This window comes from Actinia tenebrosa, unplaced genomic scaffold (assembly GCF_029948245.1).
Source record: "Actinia tenebrosa isolate PJP-AT-01 unplaced genomic scaffold, QUT_ActTen_1.0 PGA_scaffold3__52_contigs__length_22856419, whole genome shotgun sequence".
Lineage (NCBI taxonomy): Eukaryota > Metazoa > Cnidaria > Anthozoa > Actiniaria > Actiniidae > Actinia > Actinia tenebrosa.
In genome coordinates, this window is record NW_028292580.1 from 17,937,347 (window position 1) to 17,960,481 (window position 23,135).

A 23,135-nucleotide genomic window follows, 5' to 3' on the forward strand; every position below is an offset into this window, starting at 1 on the left:
CAAACCACTTAATCGTAATCAAGAGGAATGACTATTTTATGGCTGCAGTACCTCACCTACTATGGTTTTGGTTAATATTGTACACATATCATTTGATGTCACGACGTTTCCTTAACGACAATGGATCTAATCCAAATAGGAATAATATTTTCGCATTTCAGACCACGTGTCATTCACTTGAGAATAAGATTCTTTGTTTGAACTGTATCCATATTCATGCGTCTTCTCATGCGCAATCATTAAACAAAGTGATACTCTTGGAAAGGACACTTGGTCTAAAATGGGAAAACAGTGAATTAGGTCTATTGCAAGCTTGAATTTCCTAGCCAGTAAACAACACATCACTCTGCATATTTTTGTATCAGAAAAATAAAAGATGAGATATATATCTGTCTCAAGTATTCTTCTCAGCATTTATGCGCAAAGCTATATCGCCTCAAGGCTGTTGGATCCAAGAAACACTAGATGTTTTTAAGGATGATTATGTTATCTTGGCAAAGCTACTTACAAAACGCATGTCCACAAATGACGTGAAGAACGTGTTTTCTTGGACATGAAAACCTTCCAATATTAGACCTCTCACAGTCTAAGATATGTCGTTCACTGCCATTGCACTTTTTGATAACAATCCAGGCGTTCTCAAGTTTGCCATCTTGGAAATCCACAACGTTACTTTGGCTACCAAGACCAAGTGAGCGACAAACTACATTCGCCATCTCAATTTGAAGCGTGGCTTCTCTACAAACTAGCCCCCAAGACCGATTAACCAGGACTTGAACATTACCACTAGTGACCGAGTGAGAAACGTTTTTGCCGACTGGTTTTAAACGTATTTGGGGTGCTGGAAGAAGAGAAAAATTATCTAGAACCATGCACCATGCACCATGCACCATGCACCATGCACCATGCACCATGCACCATGCACCATGCACCATGCACCATGCACCATGCACCATGCACCATGCACCATGCACCATGCACCATGCACCATTCACCATTCACCATGCACCATTCACCATGCACCATGCACCATTCACCATGCACCATGCACCATGCACCATGCACCATGCACCATGCACCATGCACCATCCACCATCCACCATCCACCATCCACCATCCACCATCCACCATCCACCATCCACCATCCATCATCCCCATCCACCATCCACCATCCACCATCCACCATCCACCATCCACCATCCACCATCCACCATCCACCATCCACCATCCACCATCCCATCCACCATCCACCATCCACCATGCACCATCCACCATCCACCATCCACCATCCACCATCCACCATCCACCATCCACCATCCGCAAATTTTCTTACGCTTGCACGACGGTTGTATTCCTGACCACTTTCCATTTGGGAGACATCGTCTTCTAGAGGAACCAATCACGTGGCAACCATGCATACATTGGAATGTACAGACGCTTCCAAGGTTATTCGCTAGACTACAATTCATCGTAGAGTTGACGGGTCCAGATATAGGATTACATACGTTCGCTATAGAAATGAAATCACAAGCGCCAAAGACAGAGCATGAGCACTTGGCATGTCTAGAGAACTGCCAGTCTATATAAAGTTCATTAGAATATACAACTATTTCAAAAAAGGTTGGGAAAGGTCTTACTGCCTTATGCATGTTGGGTATTGCATATTGCATGTGCACGTTGCATGTTGTTTACCAAAATTAAATGTATAATATTTATATGAAAATAATGAGAACACATAAGTAATAAATATACCACAAACACGTGCAGAGTGAATAAGTTTGGTAAAATTCCATATCGTTGTGACCTTTCAGTTATTGGATTCACATCGCCCAATGTGCATTTCTGGCTTGCAACGTGCAACGTTCACCGTGCAACGTTCACCGTGCAACGTGCAACGTGCAACGCCTCCACGGTAGATCCTCAGTTAATTCCTAATACCTTTGACTTTTAAGTTATTTTTTACCTTCAGCATGTATATGATAGAATACCCAGGAATAATAGAAATTACTCACCATAATTATTGAGGAAAATAAAGTCATCCAAAGCAATAATTCCTGAATGATAATCTGGGATTGACCCCTCCACACACACCTTAGTAAGAAAAATACCATTGGCATATAAACCAAATTGAAAAACTAACTAATGCAGCATTTTCCCATTTCAGACCACGTGTCATTTTCGAATTCGATTCTTGAAAATAGGATTCCTTATTTGAGTTGTATCCATACTCAAGTGTCTTCTAATGAGTAACAGTTAAACAAAGAAATTATACAGCTCTAGGGAATGACCCTTGATCTGTAATGAGGCATGGGATGAAATGGATGCTTTATTTCTTAGCTTGCTTTACTCACTTGCTGTTGGGTTGAGTTGATTGGAATAGTGACATATTTCCATTCGCAAATACTGTCATCGGCAATGCTACTCTCCAAGCTAATAACTTTTCGTTTTCCTATCATAAGGTCTAGCTGCGAAAATCCTGACTGGCAATAAGAGAAGGACAAAAATCCAGATCCAGTAAAATTTGGGAAAACTAGTTTTGCACTCGATAGATACGCTACATTTTCTTCTTGCATCGTGAAAATGAACGAGCTATCTGAAATTAAGAAAACACCGCGAATTTTTAAAATATACTAAATATTTCTTCGAATTCATGAAATTGCAATAATATTTGCTTTTCTTTCGAACTATTGACTCGCATAAACAGTATCAGCTTGCCAGCATATGGCTAATTTCAAGGTAATTTTATGTGTGATGAACTTTATATAGCTTAAATAGCGACTTAAGGTTTTAAAAAAAGCTTTTTCAAAACGGAAATATAAGGATTTTTGTAAATTATTGCAAGTGGGGTATACCTTTTAAACTAGATTTTCAGTAGTCATGTCTTATAATCACTGGTCCCTCGACCAATCACAGCACGCGAAACTCTTTGTTCGAGTATAAAATTATACTAACATTCAATAGTGCCATTCACAGTTCCCTGCGCCATTTTGAAAGTTAACCGTGTATGGGAACTGTGAAGGGGAATATTGAATGATATTTCGAATTATGTGTCAAATTGGAACCGAAAAAAACGTTACGTTACAACTTTAAAGAACACTTTATATGAAAAAAAACAACAAATTTATCATCGCTAATCATCACCGCAAAGCACAGGAGTGTGGCGCAGCTCAACAGGGTCGATCTGAAAGAATGTAGTACATACGTATTCCGTCGTTAAGCAGCCATGTTCGAGTAGAGTTCTCTGGGTTTTTCCATCCACAAAGTCCTCCATCAAAAGAGCAGGACAATGATAACACACCTATAAATAAACAAACATTTAGATTCATAAAGTATGAGCTATTGATGGTTTTCAACCATTCCCAAGAGAATCAAATAACAAAAGACACGGCGGCCATGTTGGAGGACATAACACAAAAGAATTCATTGACAATTCTTTTGTTAAATTCCTCCAACATGGCCGCTGTGAAAACCATCAATACACAAGATCGAAACCTATTTGAATAACCATTGTTCTGGACTGACTAGCCTCTCACACGTTTTTAACATTTCCCTTTAAATAACTTCAAAGCCAAAATTCTGACAATTAGAAACTGATGCATAGATTCATTAATTCCAAAATGAGTCTGAACACAAACTACCAATATGAAACGAATTTGTAACACAAGGATACAACACAACCTTCTTTGGCTTTAACCATTACTTTCTCTTGCTATTATTTCCATGCAAAATATTCAAGCCATATGTTGTGAATTTGGAGTGACAAAGACATGCACACCTATCCACAGCTTTAAATAATTTCCAATCAGTGTTTATAACTTTAGCATTTGAAAAAAAATCTATAAACAAGAAAAAAATGTTTTAACATTTTAAAATGTACAGTGTTTCAAAAAATAAAACATCATCTTGATAGTAATGCCTATTATAGGCAATGGACATTTGAATATTCAGCCTAAAGTGATACCATCATTATGCAAAAACATATTCGCGTTTGTTTACCTTTCGCATAGCAAACGAAGATAAAATACGTCGTCGCCAACTTGAGTAGAAAGGTTTTAAACTTCTCCATATCAAAGAGCAACTTTCAGCTATCCCTGAACACTGTTTGTGGACTTGCTTACTAAACAAATTATACATCCGTGGTGTCAATATGGAACCATCTGAGGGATAAATGTAGCTATAGTAATTGCTGGTTTTCAATCATTCCCAAAAGAATGAAATTACAAAAGACACGGTAACCCTGGTGGATGATATAACAAAAGATGCCAATGAAAAATCTTTTTGTTAAATTAATTCTGTGTTTTCACGTGAACACGAGGATAGTCAGTGCAGAACAATAGTGATTCAAATTGGTCGCCATGTTTCGATTCGGTGTATTGAGGTAATCAAAAATAATCTCCGAAAAACTAGTAATTTTACTATTTATTAAACAGAGTTTTCGTCAAAACAATACTAAACCCATATAACTGTCATAGTTAATGGAGCGCTCCATTGAGTATGTTTCTATTTGATTTTTTATATACAGCTATTTCAAAAAGGTTGCATACTGAAAACTGCATACTGAATAGTGCATTCCAAGACCGAAGTGCATTGTGGGTCAGTGACATTGTCTAAAGTAGAATTAATAATGTACACCTATTTCAAAAAAAGTTGTCATCGCCAAAGGCGATAGGCGATAAGCAAATTCCACTTCCACCCTTCTCCCTGATAAAAAAAATTGGTCTCTTATGAAAACACAGGTAGAGAAAAATGGCTGACCCAGTTTCGTACCATTTTCATGTGCAATATTTAAACAGTAGCAGATTATTTATTAGTGATTTGTGTTAAATAAATACTTATCATCATCGAAGCTGAACATCTGTTCCCTTTCTAAATATCAATATATTCATTCCTAGCTATATAAACCAAGATGCCCCGTCTGTATTTTTACAGGTTTCCATCTGTACTGTCCTGCGGAGGATATAATATGAGAAATGGAAGAAAGGTCAGTTCTGTGTATTTTATAGAAGTCATTCCTTCAACATGACTTCTTCAACTCTTCTCTGCATATTTGGGATCTCCCTCATCGCTGGGCTTACAGAAGGCAAGCTATATGATATACAGTTTTTAAAATATAATCATAATTATTAGGATATATTTAGGATAGAAACTCTCGGATGAGGACATAAAGCCGTAGGCCCTGTATCCCAGTTCTTATTAACCTGCTGTAAAATGGTGGACATACATAAACGAACCAGTTGAATTATTCGTCTAAGAGTAGGGGATTGTCTCCCGGTTCAACAGCCTATCCCAATTTTGGGGCATAATACTGATCTATTAATTATTCACTCATGATTGCAAGCCAATAATTCCTTTCCATCTTGGAATGACCTATCGCTTATCGCCTTCAGTGTCTTCTTGAATACTTTAAAGCAAGAAATCATATAAAACTTAAATATTAGTAAGTGTAATGTAATCATGAGCGCTGTCATTTAGCAATCCTCTCGCAATAAAGTTTACAGGGTGATGAATACAAGAAACTAGCCCAAGAAGTAAACTTCTTATTTCCAACAACTAAACCTTAACCTTAATTGTTTTAAATACATAAGCACCACTGCCTTCCAGATATTTCGTAAAACTGCCAAAATTCTACACAGGCTTTTTGTGCAAAGAGAGCCAAACGGTCACATGCATCCAATTCCACTTGCTAATGAGCCACACTAATGTGAATGTCTTTTCATACAGGATACTGTGGTGTAAAACCAAATGTAAGGATCGTTGGTGGTGCCGAGGCTCCTAGAGGTGCATGGCCGTGGCAAGTGATGCTTAGGACGAAGAATGGTGGTGTAGGACAGTTCTGTGGAGGATCATTGGTTCATCCTCAGTGGGTGGTCACTGCTGCTCACTGCGTCAGTAACCTTTCACCCAACCGTTTATTTGTCAGATAATTGATATGTGTCCTTCTACATAAATATGTCATCATTTTCCCATTTCAGACCACGTTTTATATTTTATTCTCTAAAGAATAAGATTATTTGTTTTAGTTGTATCCATATTCTTGTGTATTTTCATACGCAACTGTTAAAAAAACAATGCTCTAGGGAATGACACGTGGTAAAGAGATCTATTCCATTTCTTTGTTTAACGGAATCTTGTTCTCGATGGAATGATAGTTGGTCTGTAATGGGAAAACTTTACACCAAGGCGAATAAGGTCTATAGAGGCTTTGCGCCATCATTTGATGGCAGCCATAACAAAGGCAGGAACAATTGAATCTGGTCTAATCTGATTTACACGACAAAGAATTCAGTTTCCCAGGGGAAAAAGACGTTATTGTCATGACTGCCATCACGTGATGGTGCAAAGCCTCTATTGATTCACACTTGCTATAGGCTGGGAGCTCATTATCGCAACGGCGTCACAGGAGTAGAGCAAGACGTGGATGTCGTACGAATCACTATTCACGAAGACTATCATAAGCCCATCACGTACTCCAATGATGTTGCTTTGTTAAAACTGAGTCGACCAGTGGTCTTGAACAAGAACGTTGGCCTAGTATGTCTTTCAAGTAACAGGATGTCTCAACTTTTTGATGGAAAGAAATGTTGGGTCACAGGTAAGTTTTTCACGGGTCAGGAACTTTTACCTCTTACCACTGCGACCAGGATTCACTTTTTTTCGAACTCGGGGTCCATCGAACGTTATCAGAGATGGTGTATGGTTTCCCCCTGTATTTTTTAGGGTCTTCACAAAAAAACAACTTTTAAATTCAATTTGAATTTAGAGGGGGAAAAAGGACTCTTTTGCCACATTTTTTCTTTTAAATTTGTAACTGGCAAAGACCACATGCTGCAAATACTAATGGACAGTAATTCTTAATTGTAATTTGGTCTATAAGAGCTGAGATGAAAAACACTCTGTGCAATTGTAGTACTTACTAACAAATGTATAATAATTAAAAGCCAAAACCAGTCTAATCCTTAAAGTTTCTTTATAAAATAATTGGGATACTACGCGCGCTATGATTGGTCGAAAACCATGTTTGATGAGAGTATCAAAACACGCTATCGTCATTTTTAATCTATCGCGCGCGCTCATTGGTCAGTTTGAATAAGACGGCACGTAGGGAGAATTTACTTAGACTTTGCTTTTTTTCGATCTTTTCGCGCGTTTGTTATTTTATAAAACAAATCAAAAACAGTTTTCTGTGTTTGATACTCTGATCAAAACACTTGGGATGTTGTGAGAACACTCAAGAAGCTGGAAACCACTCCGCTACGCGTCGTGGTTTCCTAGGCTCCTCTCGTGTCCTCCCAACATCCCGCGTGTTTTGATCAGAGTATCAAACACGGAAAACTGTTTTTGATCTGTTAATTCGATTCAGCATCATTACTTCGATTACCTATTTACTGTTATAATCTGAGCATGAGCTGTAGATCATGATTATTTGTTTTAAAGTTTTTTGCTTCATGTTATCATAAACAGGTTGGGGCAAACTGTCTTCCGGCGGTGCTTCACCAGGTGCCTTAATGCAAGTATCCGTACCAATAGTATCCAACAAACGCTGCTCCTACTCCTACCCCTCTCGCATTCATGACTCCATGGTATGTGCAGGATATGACCAAGGTGGAAAAGATGCATGCCAAAACGACTCAGGCGGACCACTGGTGTGTGAGAGCAATGGACGGTTCTATCTTGAAGGGGTCGTTTCTTGGGGAGAAGGATGTGCATGGGAGAGAAAGTATGGCGTGTATTCACGTGTCCGTTATCTGAGGCAATGGATTGATCGTAATATGTATTAGTGAACAAGCAGTCAATAAAGAAAATTATGAAGATTGTAAGCGTTTTAGCCTTGGGGCAACCGAGGAGGGCGTGCAGGCGAGATTCGTATCGACGAAAATCCCACGTCCCAGGCGTCGCGACCACTGACTAAGATGCTTTTGCGGGCGAACTTTACTGCGAGCGATACCAAATATTCACGCTACCAGGACGATCACTGAGTAAACGCAAATTTATTGATACCAATACGTAAACTGCAATACAACATTGTAACAGCTCACATTAAAAACTAATTACCAACATGATTTGAATGAGAAAACTGGCATTTTATGAATACATTTAACAACAACATAATAAATGAATATTACTCGCAAGAAAGATAATATAATAAGTATAATCATGGCATAAAGCAGTATAAAACTCATTTTGATAGCGTGGGCGTTTTGAGTTTTCCGAACAAAATATCTAAATAAGAAATAAAGGAGTACTTACATATCGATCCCGCTTGCCTCTAAAAACCAAGGATTTACCAAAGGAACGTATTCGAAAGGAGTTTGGATACACAATCAATATTTACGAGTAACTATTTGGAAAAAACTGGCTAATAGGGACGCTTATGGCCTTTTATATGCGCGTGGTGACGCTAAAGGATCATTTTACAACGCTAACAAAAGCGGGAATAAACAAAGAAAAAACAATAACGTAACTAGGTATCGTAACTAGGATTAAACCATAAAAATATGATATTATGAATGTAAATAAGCTAATTAATAAAAGAAAGAATGAATTGAGGAGTTGTCCTTTACAAAGATCTTGGTCAGTATTTAGATTATTGTCTAATGCATTCACCACTTTTCATAGTCCGGTACTCATGTTAAATACAAAGTATTCAGTCGAGACTGCAAAGCTCAATTTTGAATAATCGTTTGAAACTAGCTAGCATCCTTGACTGCTCGAGTGTAGGTTTGGCTGAATAAAAATTTTACTGTCTACAAACTTGTGTCCCATGTCTTCTTAGTGGCAAATTTTACCATACACAATGAATCCAGTTCAGCTTCTCTTTAACACTGGACATTGTCATTTGCTTCGCTTCACATTTCTTTGCAGTTCTGCCATTTGTATCTATTTTGTCGCTCTTCCCTTTTCTCTCCCAAAAGGGAGTGCATTAGTTTCTAAGGTCGTTCAGGGTGATAATAAATCTCGTATGTTTAAAGCCTAGATTGATAAAATGAAACAGTATTTAAACAAAGAGAAAAATGGGGAAATACTGAGACTATGCATTGAACTCTTGGTCACTAAGATTAAAGTAGTGTTTCAATATTCAAAGAAAACGAAATAAGAACTTTAAGAACCTATAGCGACAAGCGTGCTTATGTAGCGGGGTATCTAACATCTCTCTCACACGATGCTCAGCCAAGATCATTATTTTTAGTGGCACACTACACTGGTTCGCATCCGCAGTAAGGGGACTATTTTGTTCGTATGCTTCCAAAGTGCAGGTGGAATAGCTTGAAGGATAATCAGGGTTCTTACATACAGCTCAACTAAACGTTTGTGGACTGAGACATGGAGCTTGAAATAATTGCAAGACTTGCATCAGTATTTAAGAGTTTGCAATCTAGTCAACCATATTGAAGATTCCTAAGACTCCAGTGTATGCGGGCTTAGCCTCGAATGCTGGAGTTCCTTGTTTGTTATTCTAATTTCTGTTTTTATTTACCGACTTCAGAAGTGAGGCTAATCCTGCATACACTGGAGTTTGAAGAGTCGTCAATAAATCCTTTGCATGTGACGTCAAAGCAGCTCAATTTGAAGGACAAAACAGAAGAATTTTATTCTCAAGAGAATTGGAAACCTATTGTTATGTCCTCAAAATTGAGCTGCATTCCGACGTGCTGCAAGGGGTCTATAGTGTGTTTTAATCACCAACCAAAAACCTAGCACTACTACGACGTTTGTAACATCGATATAGCTGTATATGCTGAATCAATATCAAATAATCTTTCTCCCGTATTCACTCATGATTTTTTGACATTTGTAATGGATTCTATTGTGTTAGCCTACGTGTTAGAATTGAATCGCACGGTTAGGTTTGTGCAGCCTTGCAGATGTGTACCGCCCTTAAAGGCACATAATAGGCAGCAGTACTTGTAAGGGCACTTGTTGTATCTCAGGGACTCCTACAAGATGGAATCTTTACCTCTTTTCTTAATCTTGGGGCTATCTTGCATTGCCAGTCTAACAGAAGGTACGTTGTCTTACATTAAAAATGTTTCCATCGATTTTTTAAAATAGTGCCTAAAATAAGATCAAATATTGACAACTGTAAACTTGTTGGGAAAAAAAGAAAAGTTTTAGCTAAATATATTAATATTATATAGAGGTGTCGAGAGCAAAACAAAAATGCAGATGAACATTATTCAATGTAAATACATAATTTGATAATCTAGCTTCTTTTATGATGGCAAGATTCTAAGCATACGGATCCGATTTTTTTCGTATATTTTGTTAATTAATTAATTATTTTGATCGTAGCTTTACTAGAAAGAAACCATATATCGATTAGAAAGAAATCCTTTAAACACAGTGGTTTGGAAAGATTTAAAGTATTTTGCATTAGAAACGTCTTGTGTTTTTTTTTTTTTTTTTGGAAATGGGAAGCATGCTAAACTAAACTAACACAAGGCAAAGCGGGCAAAATGGACGGCAACTCCACTTAGCAAAAATGACCGCCATAAAAACCTCCATTTTCTGTTTGCACGTTACGCCATCGACGTACGCCATATTGTGTTATTCATTAAAAGATTTCTCATAAGCCTCGTTTCTAAATAACACCAACATGGCTGCCATGTCTTTCTCTCCTGACTCGCTTGGGAAACGTTGCGACAGCCAATTCGGTGTTCATTATGCTGGACACATTTCATCTCCACAACGGTCACACATCTTCAATTCCACTTGCTAATGAGCCACACTAATGTGAATGTCTTTTCATACAGGATACTGTGGTGTAAAACCAAATGTAAGGATCGTTGGTGGTGCCGAGGCTCCTAGAGGTGCATGGCCGTGGCAAGTGATGCTTAGGACGAAGAATGGTGGTGTTGGACAGTTCTGTGGAGGATCTTTGGTTCATCCTCAGTGGGTGGTCACTGCTGCGCACTGTGTTAGTAACATCACACCTAACCAATTGTTCGTCAGGTAAATATATGTGATCTTGCATGTTATTGAAGTTTTAACTTCGTTAAAACTATGCTCATTGCATGTCTTGTCTTGCATTAACGGAATCAAAAGATGTGACTTTTTTTCCCTAAAAGTTTCTTCGCGACAGAAAGGCTGGTAATTTCCCAATGAAAAGCTGCAAACATTATCATTATCATTCATAACTTTAGATTCCCTTCATGATTAGTGCATATTTATTTAACGTCTCTGGTTTCTCAAGATAGTTGAGGCTAAGAGATGGTCCGGACCTATGTTTTATTAATGAGATTTTTTCTAAAGAATATGCTCGATTCTCTTCCAGACTTGGAGCTCACTACAGAGACAGGGTTATGGGCACAGAACAAGACGTAGATATCGAACGAATCATCAGCCACGAAAACTACCACAATCCAATCACTTTGTCCAACGACATAGCTCTATTGAAGCTTAAGAGACCAGTTTATTTGAACAAAGAGGTTGGCCTAGTGTGTCTTCCAAATGATAACGTGAGGAAAATTTTTGAAGGAAAGAAATGCTGGGTAACTGGTACGTATAGTCCTTTTCACAGTTCCCTGCGCTATTCTCACCCTCACCAGGAAGATACTGGTGTAGGAGGGACTATGAACAGGTAGTACTGGATTATATGGTTTGACTTGTGGCTCCATAGCAGCTCATCCTTCCCTAGTGACGATTAATTGATACTCACCCTCACCCTCACCCTCTCCCTCTCCCTCTCCCTCTCCCTCTCCCTCTCCCTCTCCCTCTCCCTCTCCCTCTCCCTCTCCCTCTCCCTCTCCCTCTCCCTCACCCCTACCCTCACCAGATACTGGTGGGAGAGGGTCCATGAACAGGTAGTACTGGATTACATGGTTACCAGTAGCAAAACATTCTGTTCTGACCTGACAATAATTGCATTATTAATTATTCATGCTTACTCATATTTTCATAATATCTAGGTTGGGGCAAACTGTCTTCTGGTGGCGCAGATCCAGAGAAACTAATGCAAGTGTCTGTACCAATCGTATCCCTTAAAAGCTGTCAACGAGCTTATCCTCAAAAAATCCATCAACAATCCATGGTCTGCGCTGGCTATGACCAAGGGGGGAAAGATTCATGCCAAAACGATTCAGGCGGACCCATGGTGTGTGAGAGCAATGGACGGTTCTATCTTGAAGGGGTCGTTTCGTGGGGAGAAGGGTGTGCATGGGAGAGAAAGTATGGCGTGTACGCAAAGGTTCGTTCTTTAAGACAATGGATTGATCGCAATATGTATTAGTGAACAAGCGTCAATAAAGAAATTCCGGCAAAAGATATATATCTTGGTATTTAGTCTATCGTCTAGTTGATCCTCATATACTAAGTGCATTTACTACTCACAAATTACTCTAAAGATTTCTTCTGTTACACCATTTAAAAAATAATTTATTTTTTTTAAATCCAATAGAACAAGAATAAATTTATTGATCTAATGTTTGAGCAACTCTGAAGAGGAAATTTCTTTATAAAGACCCAAGGTAATCAGAGTCGCAAGAAACTTAAATATAAATTTAGAATAGAATATAAAACATTTTGAACTTAGACGAAGCAATAGTTCAAAATAATTAGGAAAATATGGTTTTCAGAAACGAAGAATAAACATATTTCAAAATTCTTAGTTTTCCCGTAGTTTTGAATAGAATTCAAGCCTGCAAATTTAGCGCCGGACATCGGACATTTTTTGCGGTAAATTAGTGGTTTTGACTGGTGAACGTTCAGTCTAGCATGACACACTGACCGGACTCTTTTGTTAAGGATAAGAAATATGAAAAAAATATGTTCACTCAGATTTGCAAAACTCGAGGCAGAACGTTCCTGTTTATGTGGCCAGGGTCAGAAATTATGAGTGAAAGGTGAATCCAATCGGTGGAAAGAACACTAACAGTCCAATACGTAGGGCCGCCATGTTGTTTCAGCAGTCTCACCTGACAGAATTACCACAGGCGTATATAGCATTAAGGTTTTTTTCTTCGTTTTCTTCGGTTGCAGTATTTGATAGAAGCTTTTGGCCGAATAAACTGGCTGCGTGTCAGATCAACCCTTGTCCCTGATCTAACATATGACAGCGTTATAGAAAAAAAACATTTGCAGCCTTGTTATAACAGCTCATTATTGACTGTCGTGTCCCTTGGACAGATCATTTGCTCGTTTTCCATTGTTATAGAACTTGGAATCATATTGAGATGGTCGTCCTTCTTGTGACGACCGTGGTCGTTGCTTTGCTTCCTGTAACCAAGGATGCTGTAGGACATCTTCTAGTGTTGGTCGATTAGAGGGATGTTTGGCTAGGAGACGACGAGTGAGATCTTGTGCATCTGACAACATCAAAGTAAAAAGAAGTATCGTAAACGAATGGAGAGACTGACAGATCTAGATGAACAAATGGATATATGAACGTTAGCAATGGATGGAATAGCGAGGGAAAATAAAGAGGATGGGTGGATGGCATGAATGCATAAAGCTATGGACACTTGGTGCAGCATTGCGCGCAATGTTGCATGCAATTGATGTTGCAAGCCATGACACACGACGCAATTTGTTGCTCGCAACGTTGCTAAAGTAGAAAAGTATCCTACTTCAGCAACATTGCCTGCAATGTTGTGCGCAATGTTGCCCCGTGTGTCTGCGCCTTAAGTGAATGGATGAAAGTCATGGATGCATGGATGTAAGAAGGCATTGAAGGCGTGGGTGGAGGGATATGTTGACGGGTTAATGGTTTTTAGCTAAAAAGAAGAAAAATAAAGCCGTAGACAGAAGAAAGCAATAAATAGATGAACAGGCATTACCTTTACTGACATCATCAGTGAAGTTTAGTTCAGCCCTTACTATCTCTATCTCATTAGTAAAAGGAACATCCCCCATTAATATGTTATATAGCAATACTCCTAGCGACCAAACAGTGGCGGATCTGGCATAATAACGGTGAAAACGAAACCACTCCGGAGGACAATACGCACGTGTTCCTGAAATTATAAGTTTTTGAACGTTAAATGATGTATCATTTTAAATAAATCAATATTTATTTATCTCTTTTATGGGACGATTGTTGAAACAATATTTCACAATAATTACATCAGAAATATTTTCAAAACTATTTTCTTTCGACATTCAAATGACCCTGTTATCTTAGGCGTAAGGTAAACCTCTTTCAGAGTACGTGTCATTCTCTTCAGAATAACATTCTTAGTTTGAGGTGTATCCATATTCAACCGTTAAACAAGAAATGGTACTCTAGGGAAGGACACGTTGGTCTAAAATGGAAAACCATTACGCCCAAGGTAAAAGGTAATTCAGATCATATGACATTCCCTTGAGAAGTGTTTTCTTGACAGGACGAACATGTTAAAATATTTACACATGAAAGAATCAACTCTCAAGAGTGGCATCATATGGTCTGAAATGGGACAACACACAACGAAGCTAAAATGTCTGTCGCAGGGTGTCTATTACATTTGTGAGGGCCAAAGAGATATTGCCTATGTCACGTAACTAACCTTCATAATCTGTGTACAACGTGTTCTCGAGAATGGTTCCCGACCCAAAGTCAAACAGCTTGACTTGGCCTGTCTTGGTGTCAAGGAGAATGTTCTCGTCTTTGATGTCTCGGTGGAAGATTCCTTTAGATTCGCAATAGATTGCAGCAGACACTACCTGTTCAATACAAACATATATACCATATAAGGGCTTTGTACCACCACGTGATGGCAGCCATGACAGGAGGCCCAAAAAGAGTCTTTTTCCCCCTGCGAAACTAAACTATTTTTCATATAAATTAGTTTAAAGATACAATTATTTTTTCTGCCTCCTGCCATGGCTGCAATCGTGTGATGGTGCAAAGCCTCTATTTCAATTTCATACTGAACTGGGGGAAAAAAAAGAAAAAAAATGAACGAAATATATTGTTTTATTTTTCCTATGAAAGTTCAAATTCTGAGAGCGCTAGCGGGAAAAAGACGTTAGGGTTTTAAATACTCTAAGTCAATGGTATTTCGATCAATCAGAGCGCGAGAAAGAACTCAGTTACAGTATTAAAAACAAAAATAAATAAAAAATTTAAGTCAGAGACAAACATTTCAAGTATTAATAACATTACCTGTTTGAATATATCCTTTGCGTTTGGCTCAGCCAATCTCTTATGCTCTGTTATAAAGTCAAATAGATCCCTATAATGTGTTGGTCTCTCGAGGATTAAAACATACGCTTGGTGATATTCAAAGTAGTCATAGAGTTTGATGATGTTGGGATGGTCCAGATATCGCTGAAGATACACCTCCATTGGTACAGACACACCGTCAATCTGGAAACGAATAATAGGTGTGGTCAGTGATAAGTAAGAAAAATTAGGATCACTTAAAAAGGACATAAACTAATTCTTGAACATTAACTAACACTGAAAAAAAATGTATGGGCTGATCGTATCTAAGTCAGGGAACAGTTAACTTACAGATTGAACCCTGAAACAACCTCTGGGCTAATCTTAGTCAAGGCACGGCTAACTCACAGGTTGAAACCTAAAACAACCTCTGGGCTGATCAAGGTCAGGGCACAGCAAACTCACAGATTGAACCCTGAAACAACCTGTGGGCTGATAAAACTCAGGGCAAGAATAACTTACAGATCGAACTGGGATTTAGCGTGTTAGGTTGTACGGAGAAGAAAACGGATCAAGCATATGAGTTATTTATTCATGTATTTTTAAGTAGGTGAATATTGAAATATATAAAAAAAGCCAGCCCAGTAGCCAGCTATGACCATTTTTAGGATTTTTATAACTCTGTTAGAATTTTTTTTAGCATTGATGTTCAGAAAAGATGTCTTTAAAAGCCAAGAAAATACTTTATTCATTGCTCTTGGAATAACCCATTTTCTATCTCCCTTTTCTCTGAGACTTTTTTTCTAAAAAAATCCTTTCAAAGATAAAAGGTCTAGCAGTGTCCACATTTTCCATCCAAAATAGCGCGCAATTATCACGTAACCAATCAATTAATGGAACAATCTCCGTGTAACTTATCTAATTAAATCTGCGTTATTCACGTTTATCTTAGTATCTTTACCACACTCTTCTAGGATATACTTACTTCTTCAAATGAATAGACGTTATTTTTCGGTATCACTTTGATTGCGACCTTAAAAAAGAATGATTAGTCGATTAGTTTATTGATATTCTTATCGAAAACATTTCCAAACCATAAGATAAGAGAGAAGAGAAGAGAAGAGAAGAGAAGAGAAGAGAAGAGAAGAGAAGAGAAGAGAAGAGAAGAGATATATGGAATACTCTTCATTCCAAATCGTATTTTTATTATCAATGCGGGTCAATAATTCTACACCATTAACCTTATCATCTTTACCTCCCAGTATCAATGAATTAATCCAGAAATCGTGGTTTAACAATAGACACGAAAGAACAGCTCTCTTTCGTGTATAATATTTTAACTTCTAGGAAGACTAATGTGTAGGATATATTGTTGTTCTGTATCTATATTGAAATGATTGCAAAACGAAATGACTTTTTTGTATCTTTTTCTAACTTAAACCCACTTGAGTGCCTACTGTAAATAAAGAATAAAGCATGAATAATGTATATATAATCTTGTTATTCGAAGGTTACTCTTTGGGAGGTCATACTTATTTCGGTTTATAAACAAAGATAAGTTTGCAAAGATTGCACACTTGACATTCATTTTGACATTTAAAAATGATTTCAAGGCAAGCAATGCTATAAAACGTTTTATTAGAAATTTTTTTTTTGATATTCAAATCATTTGTGGACGCGAATGAGGCTTTATAACATACTTTTGAAGCTATATTTGGTTTATTATATTTGGCTTTTTCCAGCTTTTGTAGGCAAAGGTAAAAATAATCTGGAAGAGAATTCCCTTTATTCAGGTCAACAGAATGAAAAAGAAAGAAAAGAAAGAAAGAAAGAAAGCCATAGAGTAAAAAATGAAAAGAAATCTATATTTTTTGTTATCTTATAGATGACTTAGGAAAAATATTCATTCATTGATAGATGTGGTCACAACGGAATAAAGCAAATGATTGATGTTTTTGAAAAGACTTTTTCTAAAACATGGCCTTAGGCAAATTTTAACGGCCTCTTATTCGAAAATGCATGTATAGAACTTTAATTGCTTTATATTCATTTTAATATTATTTTCACGACTATTTTGTGTGATAAGAAGAAATAATGATAAGAAGATTGCAAAAATGGCCGAAATAAGAAAATCCCTCACGCGCGCTTTCAAAACAAACCTAGTTTTATAAATATATCTTAATCTCCTTTTCTAAGCCCACTTTTTACACCGTTTTGGAAGTGTAATTTTTTATATTTCCTGTTTTCTTTTGTTCGTGATTATAAATTCGTAGTAATAAGCGTGTCAAAATAGTCTTGGAAAGCAATCAATTATTAATGAAGAGACTCTTAAAGCCCTTAGATAAGGTTTTTCTTGGACTTTATTTATTTCAACCGGAAAAATTATTGAAGCTCTTGAAATGAAGTATTCTTTCATCCGCTACGATAATTATATTTGAACTATCTGCTGGAGTTAGGAAGTGGAAAAATAATGCAATCAAAGACTAGAGGAGCTCAGTAACTGGTATGAAGTTTGATTTAAGGTTTGATGTACACGTTTGTGGTAGCAAGTGTGTATCAGATTATGAAAATATAGTATTAAAAGAGAGAGAAAAAGGCAGACGATAGACAAACAGAGAGAGAGAGAGAGAGCGCAAATAAGAGAGAGAAATGAAATAAAAATAGGAAGGAAGGAAGGAAGGAAGGAAGCAAGCAAGCAAGGAAAGAAGAAAGGAATGAAGAAAGGAAAGAAGAAAGGATGCAAGGAAAGAAGGAAGGAAGCAAGGCAGGAAGCAAGGAAGCAAGGAAGCAAGGAAGCAAGGAAGCAAGAAAGCAAGATAGCAAGAAAGAAAGAAAGAAAGGAAGAAAGGAAGCAAGGAAGCAAGGAAGCAAGGAAGCAAGGAAGCAAGGAAGCAAGGAAGCAAGGAAGCAAGGAAGCAATGAAGCAAGGAAGCAAGGAAGCAAGGAAGCAAGGAAGCAAGGAAGCAAGGAAGCAAGGAAGCAAGAAAGAAAGAGAGACTGATAAGAATAGCGATTAGGCAACTGGTTCTGACTCCATTGCAAATTAAAATATAACGTTTCCGTCTTCGACACTCCTATTGATGGTTTTCAACCATTCCCAGAGAATCAAATAACAAAAGACACGGCGGCCATGTTTGAGGATATAACAAAAGAATTCATTGGCAATTCTTTTGTTAAGTTCCTCCAACATGGCCGCCGTGAAAACCATCAATACGAATTGACAATTTGGTAAGATATAAAGAAAAGCCAATCAAAATTACAAACAGACATACAACCAACCCCCCACCCCCCCCCCCTTCCCTCCCCATATTTAAAAAGATTAAGAAATCAAGAATATGAAAGAAAAGAACGAAATTACCATCTATCTTTATCAAAATCATACGTTTTTTCTTTCCTCTAGTCGTTTTTGTGCTCAAGGTGAGTGAGATGATGAACGAAATGGCAAATTCATTAAAAATCGTCTTAGACGTTTTTATTTCATAATTCTTCATCCAAATCCACCTTCAGACGTGAATTCATATATATTGATAACGATACATAATAACTCCACCAAATAGCAACACAAAAATTTAACAGCATCACCAGAATTATTTCACTTGCTTATAAAAACCTGTCATTAAGTTTCTCAAAATTAATTTGTTTTTAAACAATTTTATTTTTTTTTGTGAGAGAAAAACCATCTGTGTGGGATATTTTTTCTTTAAAAGTCGCTTCCTGTATAATCTTTAATATCGGGCCGTGTAAGTATTGGAGTGTGTTTAATCAGTATATATATGTCCTTATGAATGATCAGAAATACGCAATCCTGAAGCACTGCAAGTATAACCAGTTTTGACTTTCAAAATTTCTGGCTAATTGATTCCTGACTTACCGGTTTAGAGTCTCTAACTCGAACTCCAGAATAGACCATCGCAAAACCACCTCTCCCAACCAGATGTAGAAGTTCATAGGTTTCATTAAATCTTTGCTCAACTGAATTAAAAATAGAAAGAAATTTTTTCCAATATTCATTCCAGTTCTATATTCCAGGTTTAGATTTAAATTTAAATTTAATAGGGATCTAGTTAATTTTTGGATCCGGATACGAATCATGAATTATATTATTTTTCATATGTCTATATAGCTTCCACTGAATAAATGAAAAACCTAGGACTGAATACCTTGATCTAAAGCTGTATTTTCATATCCATTATCTGGTTGTATCGTAGAACTTTCATTTCTGGCAGATATTTTCCTTGGCTCTTCAACCACCGGTTTGCTTTTCCTAATTCTCGCTACCCTGTTGGCCGACCTTTTAGCCGTTCGACAAATTACCGTAAGTAGCGAAGAGAATCGTCGTTTTGTAGATTCATTTGCCATGTCTTGTTGGCATTCGTAGCTCACAGGACAAAAACCTTTGGTAATTCCCTGCTCATCATCTAGCTCAGTTGTCAACCCTTTATTTACCCGTGCTTCCTCTGTGTTCTCAGCGTTTTCACCAGACTGACGAGAGAGATAGATAGTATGCTCATAAATTAACTGTCTATGGTCGAGCTATCACCGAATCAAATTGCGAATTTCTCCCAATTATTTTCTTCTTGATATATTACGTCATAACTCTGTTTTGTGGTTGACCAATGACGAGCAAGTCAAAAAGCACGACTCATCTAACACCCTTGGCGAAATTTGACAGATACGCGTTAAGAATTAAACCTGTTTTCTTTAGCCAATGAACTATATTCTCCAGTAACATCGAGTTAAAAAAATATCTTCGAAATGATCGATCGATATACAGAACGTGATGAAAATAAGAAAATGCGGCGACTAATTTCATTTTAAAATATATAAAAATAAAAATATGTCTTTCTGGATTCGAGATCAGACATTTTAGATTAAATGACTTAAGAAATTGATTTTCAAAAGTGATCCTTTAAATAATTCAAAAGTCTATATCTTAGCCGCAAAGGATAAAACCTTGGAGACTCAATCAGCTGGAGTCGGAAATCTATAGATCACTGTACTGATTGGCGAATGCCAAACTTAATGTCTTCTATTCATTAGTATTTTTTTCCCCCTTCCAAAACAATTTCATATACGCTCAATGGTGGCATTAAGGCTTAAATTTCAAAGTCCTAGAATTTCTAAAGATTATTTTTAGTTCAAAAGACTGTTTTGAAAGAATAAATGAGAGTGAATTGCGCAATTAACTTGGCTTCCTCTGTTCAAGGAGATAGCAGGTAACGATGAAAACCTTGATATTCATTGAGTCATTTGTTTGAATGTACATATATGTGCGAAAATTTCAACACGAGTAAATAAATTTGGGAAATGGTTTTCAGATGGTGCTGAAAAGAATGGGTCTTGGAAATTTCGTGGTCTCTAATGTACCGAAAAATATATATATCACTGGCAATTACATACACTTATAGGTAAAAATTTGTGTTACGACAAATGTTAAAAACGGGGGTCATTCTTATCCAGTCAGAGAACGCCACAGATTTAAAATTTCTAGAACATATTATCGGCTACGAGTATTTCTGTTTCAAGAATAGATAAATAGAGGACGGTGATATCTAAAGTTGCCGAGCTGATAATCCTAGTTTTATAAAATAGCGTTAATTGCAAACTGAATATTCAAGAAAATTTTTCGATAATTTCACCTTAATTTTTTTACTAAACTTCAACGAGTCGAACATCAAAAGTAAAGCTGTTTTTAGTTATTTTATGCGAGGAATTACAAGACTTTATTTGTTTTACGCCTACGAATTAAAGAGTTTTAGACTCAAATAATGGTGCCTCTTACAAGAAACCCCTGAAGTGTTACGCGCCCTGTGCAAAAAACCATTTCTGGAATTTTGAATATTTCATTCATAAAATCTACCATTTTTTTCGCTTCTCAAAAATGCAGACTTAAACGGTTTGTATTTTTAGATGTTTTTGAATAATCAGAAAATAAGCTATATGCTTCGTTTTTTTTGAATTGAAAGCGTTTTATTTTGTTTTTCAATGATAAACATTCGTCCTAAATTGTTCTGCTTAGTGTGCTCCATCTAAGCCTTAATTTCAAATCTTATTGATATATAAAGATCTTCATAAAAATCAATTCTCCAATTGAGCTACAAAAATATATACATTTTTAAATAAAAGAAACAAAAAAATAGGTATTTTTACCTTCGGATCTGTGAGCGGCTCCATGCTGAAATATTTCAGTGTCCAGCTTGGAAAAGCGAACATGCAGCCTCGACTAGCCATGAGCTAGAAAATAGTCTTATGCTTACCATAGGCAAGACATTTTATTCCAACGAATTAAACTGAGCAATAGCTCAGACTGATAAGAAGAATTTCCCAAAACAACAACTGATTTACATATACATATTCAAGACCTAGTGCACTTGCGCGGATCGATCGGAAGCGGAGATTGAAAAGCATAATAGCCTATTCAGTGTTTGACAAAATGTCGGCGCTTTGATTCGTTAGGAAAATATGTAGTTTGAGCAAACTTCACGGATGACACAAAGGAGACCTAACAAGCTTATGGGTCTTGAAAACCGCTTATAAATGAAAAGAAAATTGATACTTGATCCACTGGATAAATCAAAAGTAGATTAAGCAAAAAGGCAAAGCTTCTCTTATAGCATCCCATCCTGACAGCTTAATAAAGGCAGAAAAAATAAAATAATGAAAAAATAAATGAAAGTGAAACTTTATACACACATAAAAAAAAATTCTAGTAAAAAAAAAGAAAAAAAGAAAAAAAAACACGAGAAAAATAGTATTTTTGTCCAAAATTATTTATCTACTTTTTTCGATTATACTTTCTTTATATAAATGCAATTACATTATAATATCAATTCAGCTCAGGAATATTGCTCCAAACTTGAATTTAGCCAATCAGCGCACGGTCCGTTTGATAGATATTCGACGAACAGAATTCCTTCTTTTGACGTCCGACAACTTGTCCCCAATTTTCTTCCCAAAAAAACGTTTAGAATTTGATTTAATTTATGAATTTCATATCGTAAGAGATAAAGAGCGGAATGCATACAAGCGTGAAAACACACTTAAGTTTGGAGCACTCAAATGGTTTTATTGTCACGTGACGGAAATAATAGAAGCTCAGTCGTGATTTGTCTTTAAAAAAATTTTACTCAAATATTTCTAATTGTAGTCAATATCTTTTTAATCTCAGATTTACTGATATGCTAAACTATAATCAAATAATAGAAAAAATATTTTAAAAACTAATTTATATCGATTCATGTCCAGACAATCATCTAAATCTCTCATTTTTAATGCAATTTATAGCTGATAAGTGGCCTTTGTTGGGTCGCCAAAACATTTTACTATATTATTATAAATTTTAAATGCTTTTTTTCTATTTGCGACATTAGGTGATCCCAGCTCTAATAACCCATTGGTCAAAAAAATAGCTGCGAACCAAACCGTCTGTGATTGGCTGTATTTTTAGGACTGAGAGAATTCAAACATATAAGGCTGAAAACTGAAAATTAACGCTCAAAGATCAATATTCCAAATCAAGTATACAAAAATTATAAATGAGGGGCATACATAAATAATTTTGATGAAAAAGATAGCTGTTTAGCTATGGCCAAGGATCGGACAGTAAACATAGTTAAAATTCACGCAGACATTACGAAAGATCAGATATTGAGCGATTTCAAAAGTTCAATTAAAATATTATCCAAAAATCTTGGGGGAATTAAGAATGCTCGCATTTTGGACATATTTTTTCCATAATGTACATTTTCAAAAAAGGGTAATATTTCTTTGCATTTCATAAGCACCGTTCAGACTACTAAGCCATTCGAAAAAGTATCTAAGAGCTAAATATCTATATTTTCATCAACCCTTTTGGTTTAAGATCATACATTACTCCATAACAGCCACTCTTTACGGTAAGTGTGGTTTGAATTCTTATCTAACCAAGTCTGTTAAGTACATGTGATTGGCATTGGCTTGTCCGTTTGAATTCTATTGCTACGAAAGCGCATGTTTAAAATTCAACAAAGTTGAATCATTCAAAGAAATCAGTAGCATCGACCATCACGAAAAGTTA

General features: G+C 36.6%; 3 protein-coding genes across 8 annotated transcripts in view; 1 reads left to right on the forward strand and 2 right to left on the reverse strand.

Annotated features, from left to right (window-relative positions):
* Window positions 1–10,756, reverse strand: part of LOC116307550 (uncharacterized) — a 31,294-nt gene extending 20,538 nt beyond the window's left edge. For 4 of the 5 annotated variants that reach the window (XM_089035018.1, XM_089035019.1, XM_089035015.1 and 1 more), the window contains exons 1-7: window positions 7,379–7,493; window positions 3,997–4,947; window positions 3,203–3,298; window positions 2,352–2,593; window positions 2,013–2,091; window positions 1,334–1,510; window positions 509–841 (exon numbers count right to left, since the gene is read on the reverse strand). In XM_089035018.1, coding sequence (XP_088891144.1) covers window positions 509–841; window positions 1,334–1,510; window positions 2,013–2,091; window positions 2,352–2,593; window positions 3,203–3,298; window positions 3,997–4,066 — 997 coding nt within the window. In that variant the 5' untranslated portion in view covers window positions 4,067–4,947; window positions 7,379–7,493. Of the gene's footprint in view, window positions 1–508; window positions 842–1,333; window positions 1,511–2,012; window positions 2,092–2,351; window positions 2,594–3,202; window positions 3,299–3,996; window positions 4,948–7,378; window positions 7,494–8,247 lie in introns of those variants that run through there. The other variant, XM_089035017.1, reaches the window with a different exon arrangement.
* On the forward strand, window positions 5,689–12,263 carry LOC116307552 (transmembrane protease serine 9). The gene is made up of 7 exons (XM_089035972.1): window positions 5,689–5,918; window positions 6,367–6,592; window positions 7,462–7,777; window positions 9,993–10,003; window positions 10,752–10,950; window positions 11,273–11,496; window positions 11,907–12,263. The coding sequence occupies exons 1-7, from the start codon at window positions 5,706–5,708 to the stop codon at window positions 12,224–12,226; spliced, it is 1,509 nt and encodes a 502-aa protein (XP_088892098.1). The 5' UTR covers window positions 5,689–5,705; the 3' UTR covers window positions 12,227–12,263.
* A 130-nt stretch (window positions 12,264–12,393) lies between these two features.
* Window positions 12,394–21,399, reverse strand: LOC116307551 (serine/threonine-protein kinase pim-1). Of its 2 annotated transcripts, none has more exons than XM_031717837.2 (8): window positions 21,230–21,399; window positions 19,240–19,561; window positions 18,951–19,051; window positions 16,065–16,112; window positions 15,080–15,283; window positions 14,481–14,637; window positions 13,773–13,949; window positions 12,394–13,301 (listed from the first exon to the last, which is right to left on the reverse strand). In XM_031717837.2, exons 1-8 carry the CDS (start codon window positions 21,308–21,310, stop codon window positions 13,096–13,098), a joined length of 1,296 nt encoding a protein of 431 aa, XP_031573697.2. In that variant the 5' UTR covers window positions 21,311–21,399; the 3' UTR covers window positions 12,394–13,095. The 2 variants fall into 2 exon arrangements, with proteins under 2 accessions (XP_031573697.2, XP_088891150.1); XM_089035024.1 differs by having other exon boundaries at window positions 13,109–13,356.
* Window positions 21,400–23,135: the final 1,736 nt, after the last annotated feature.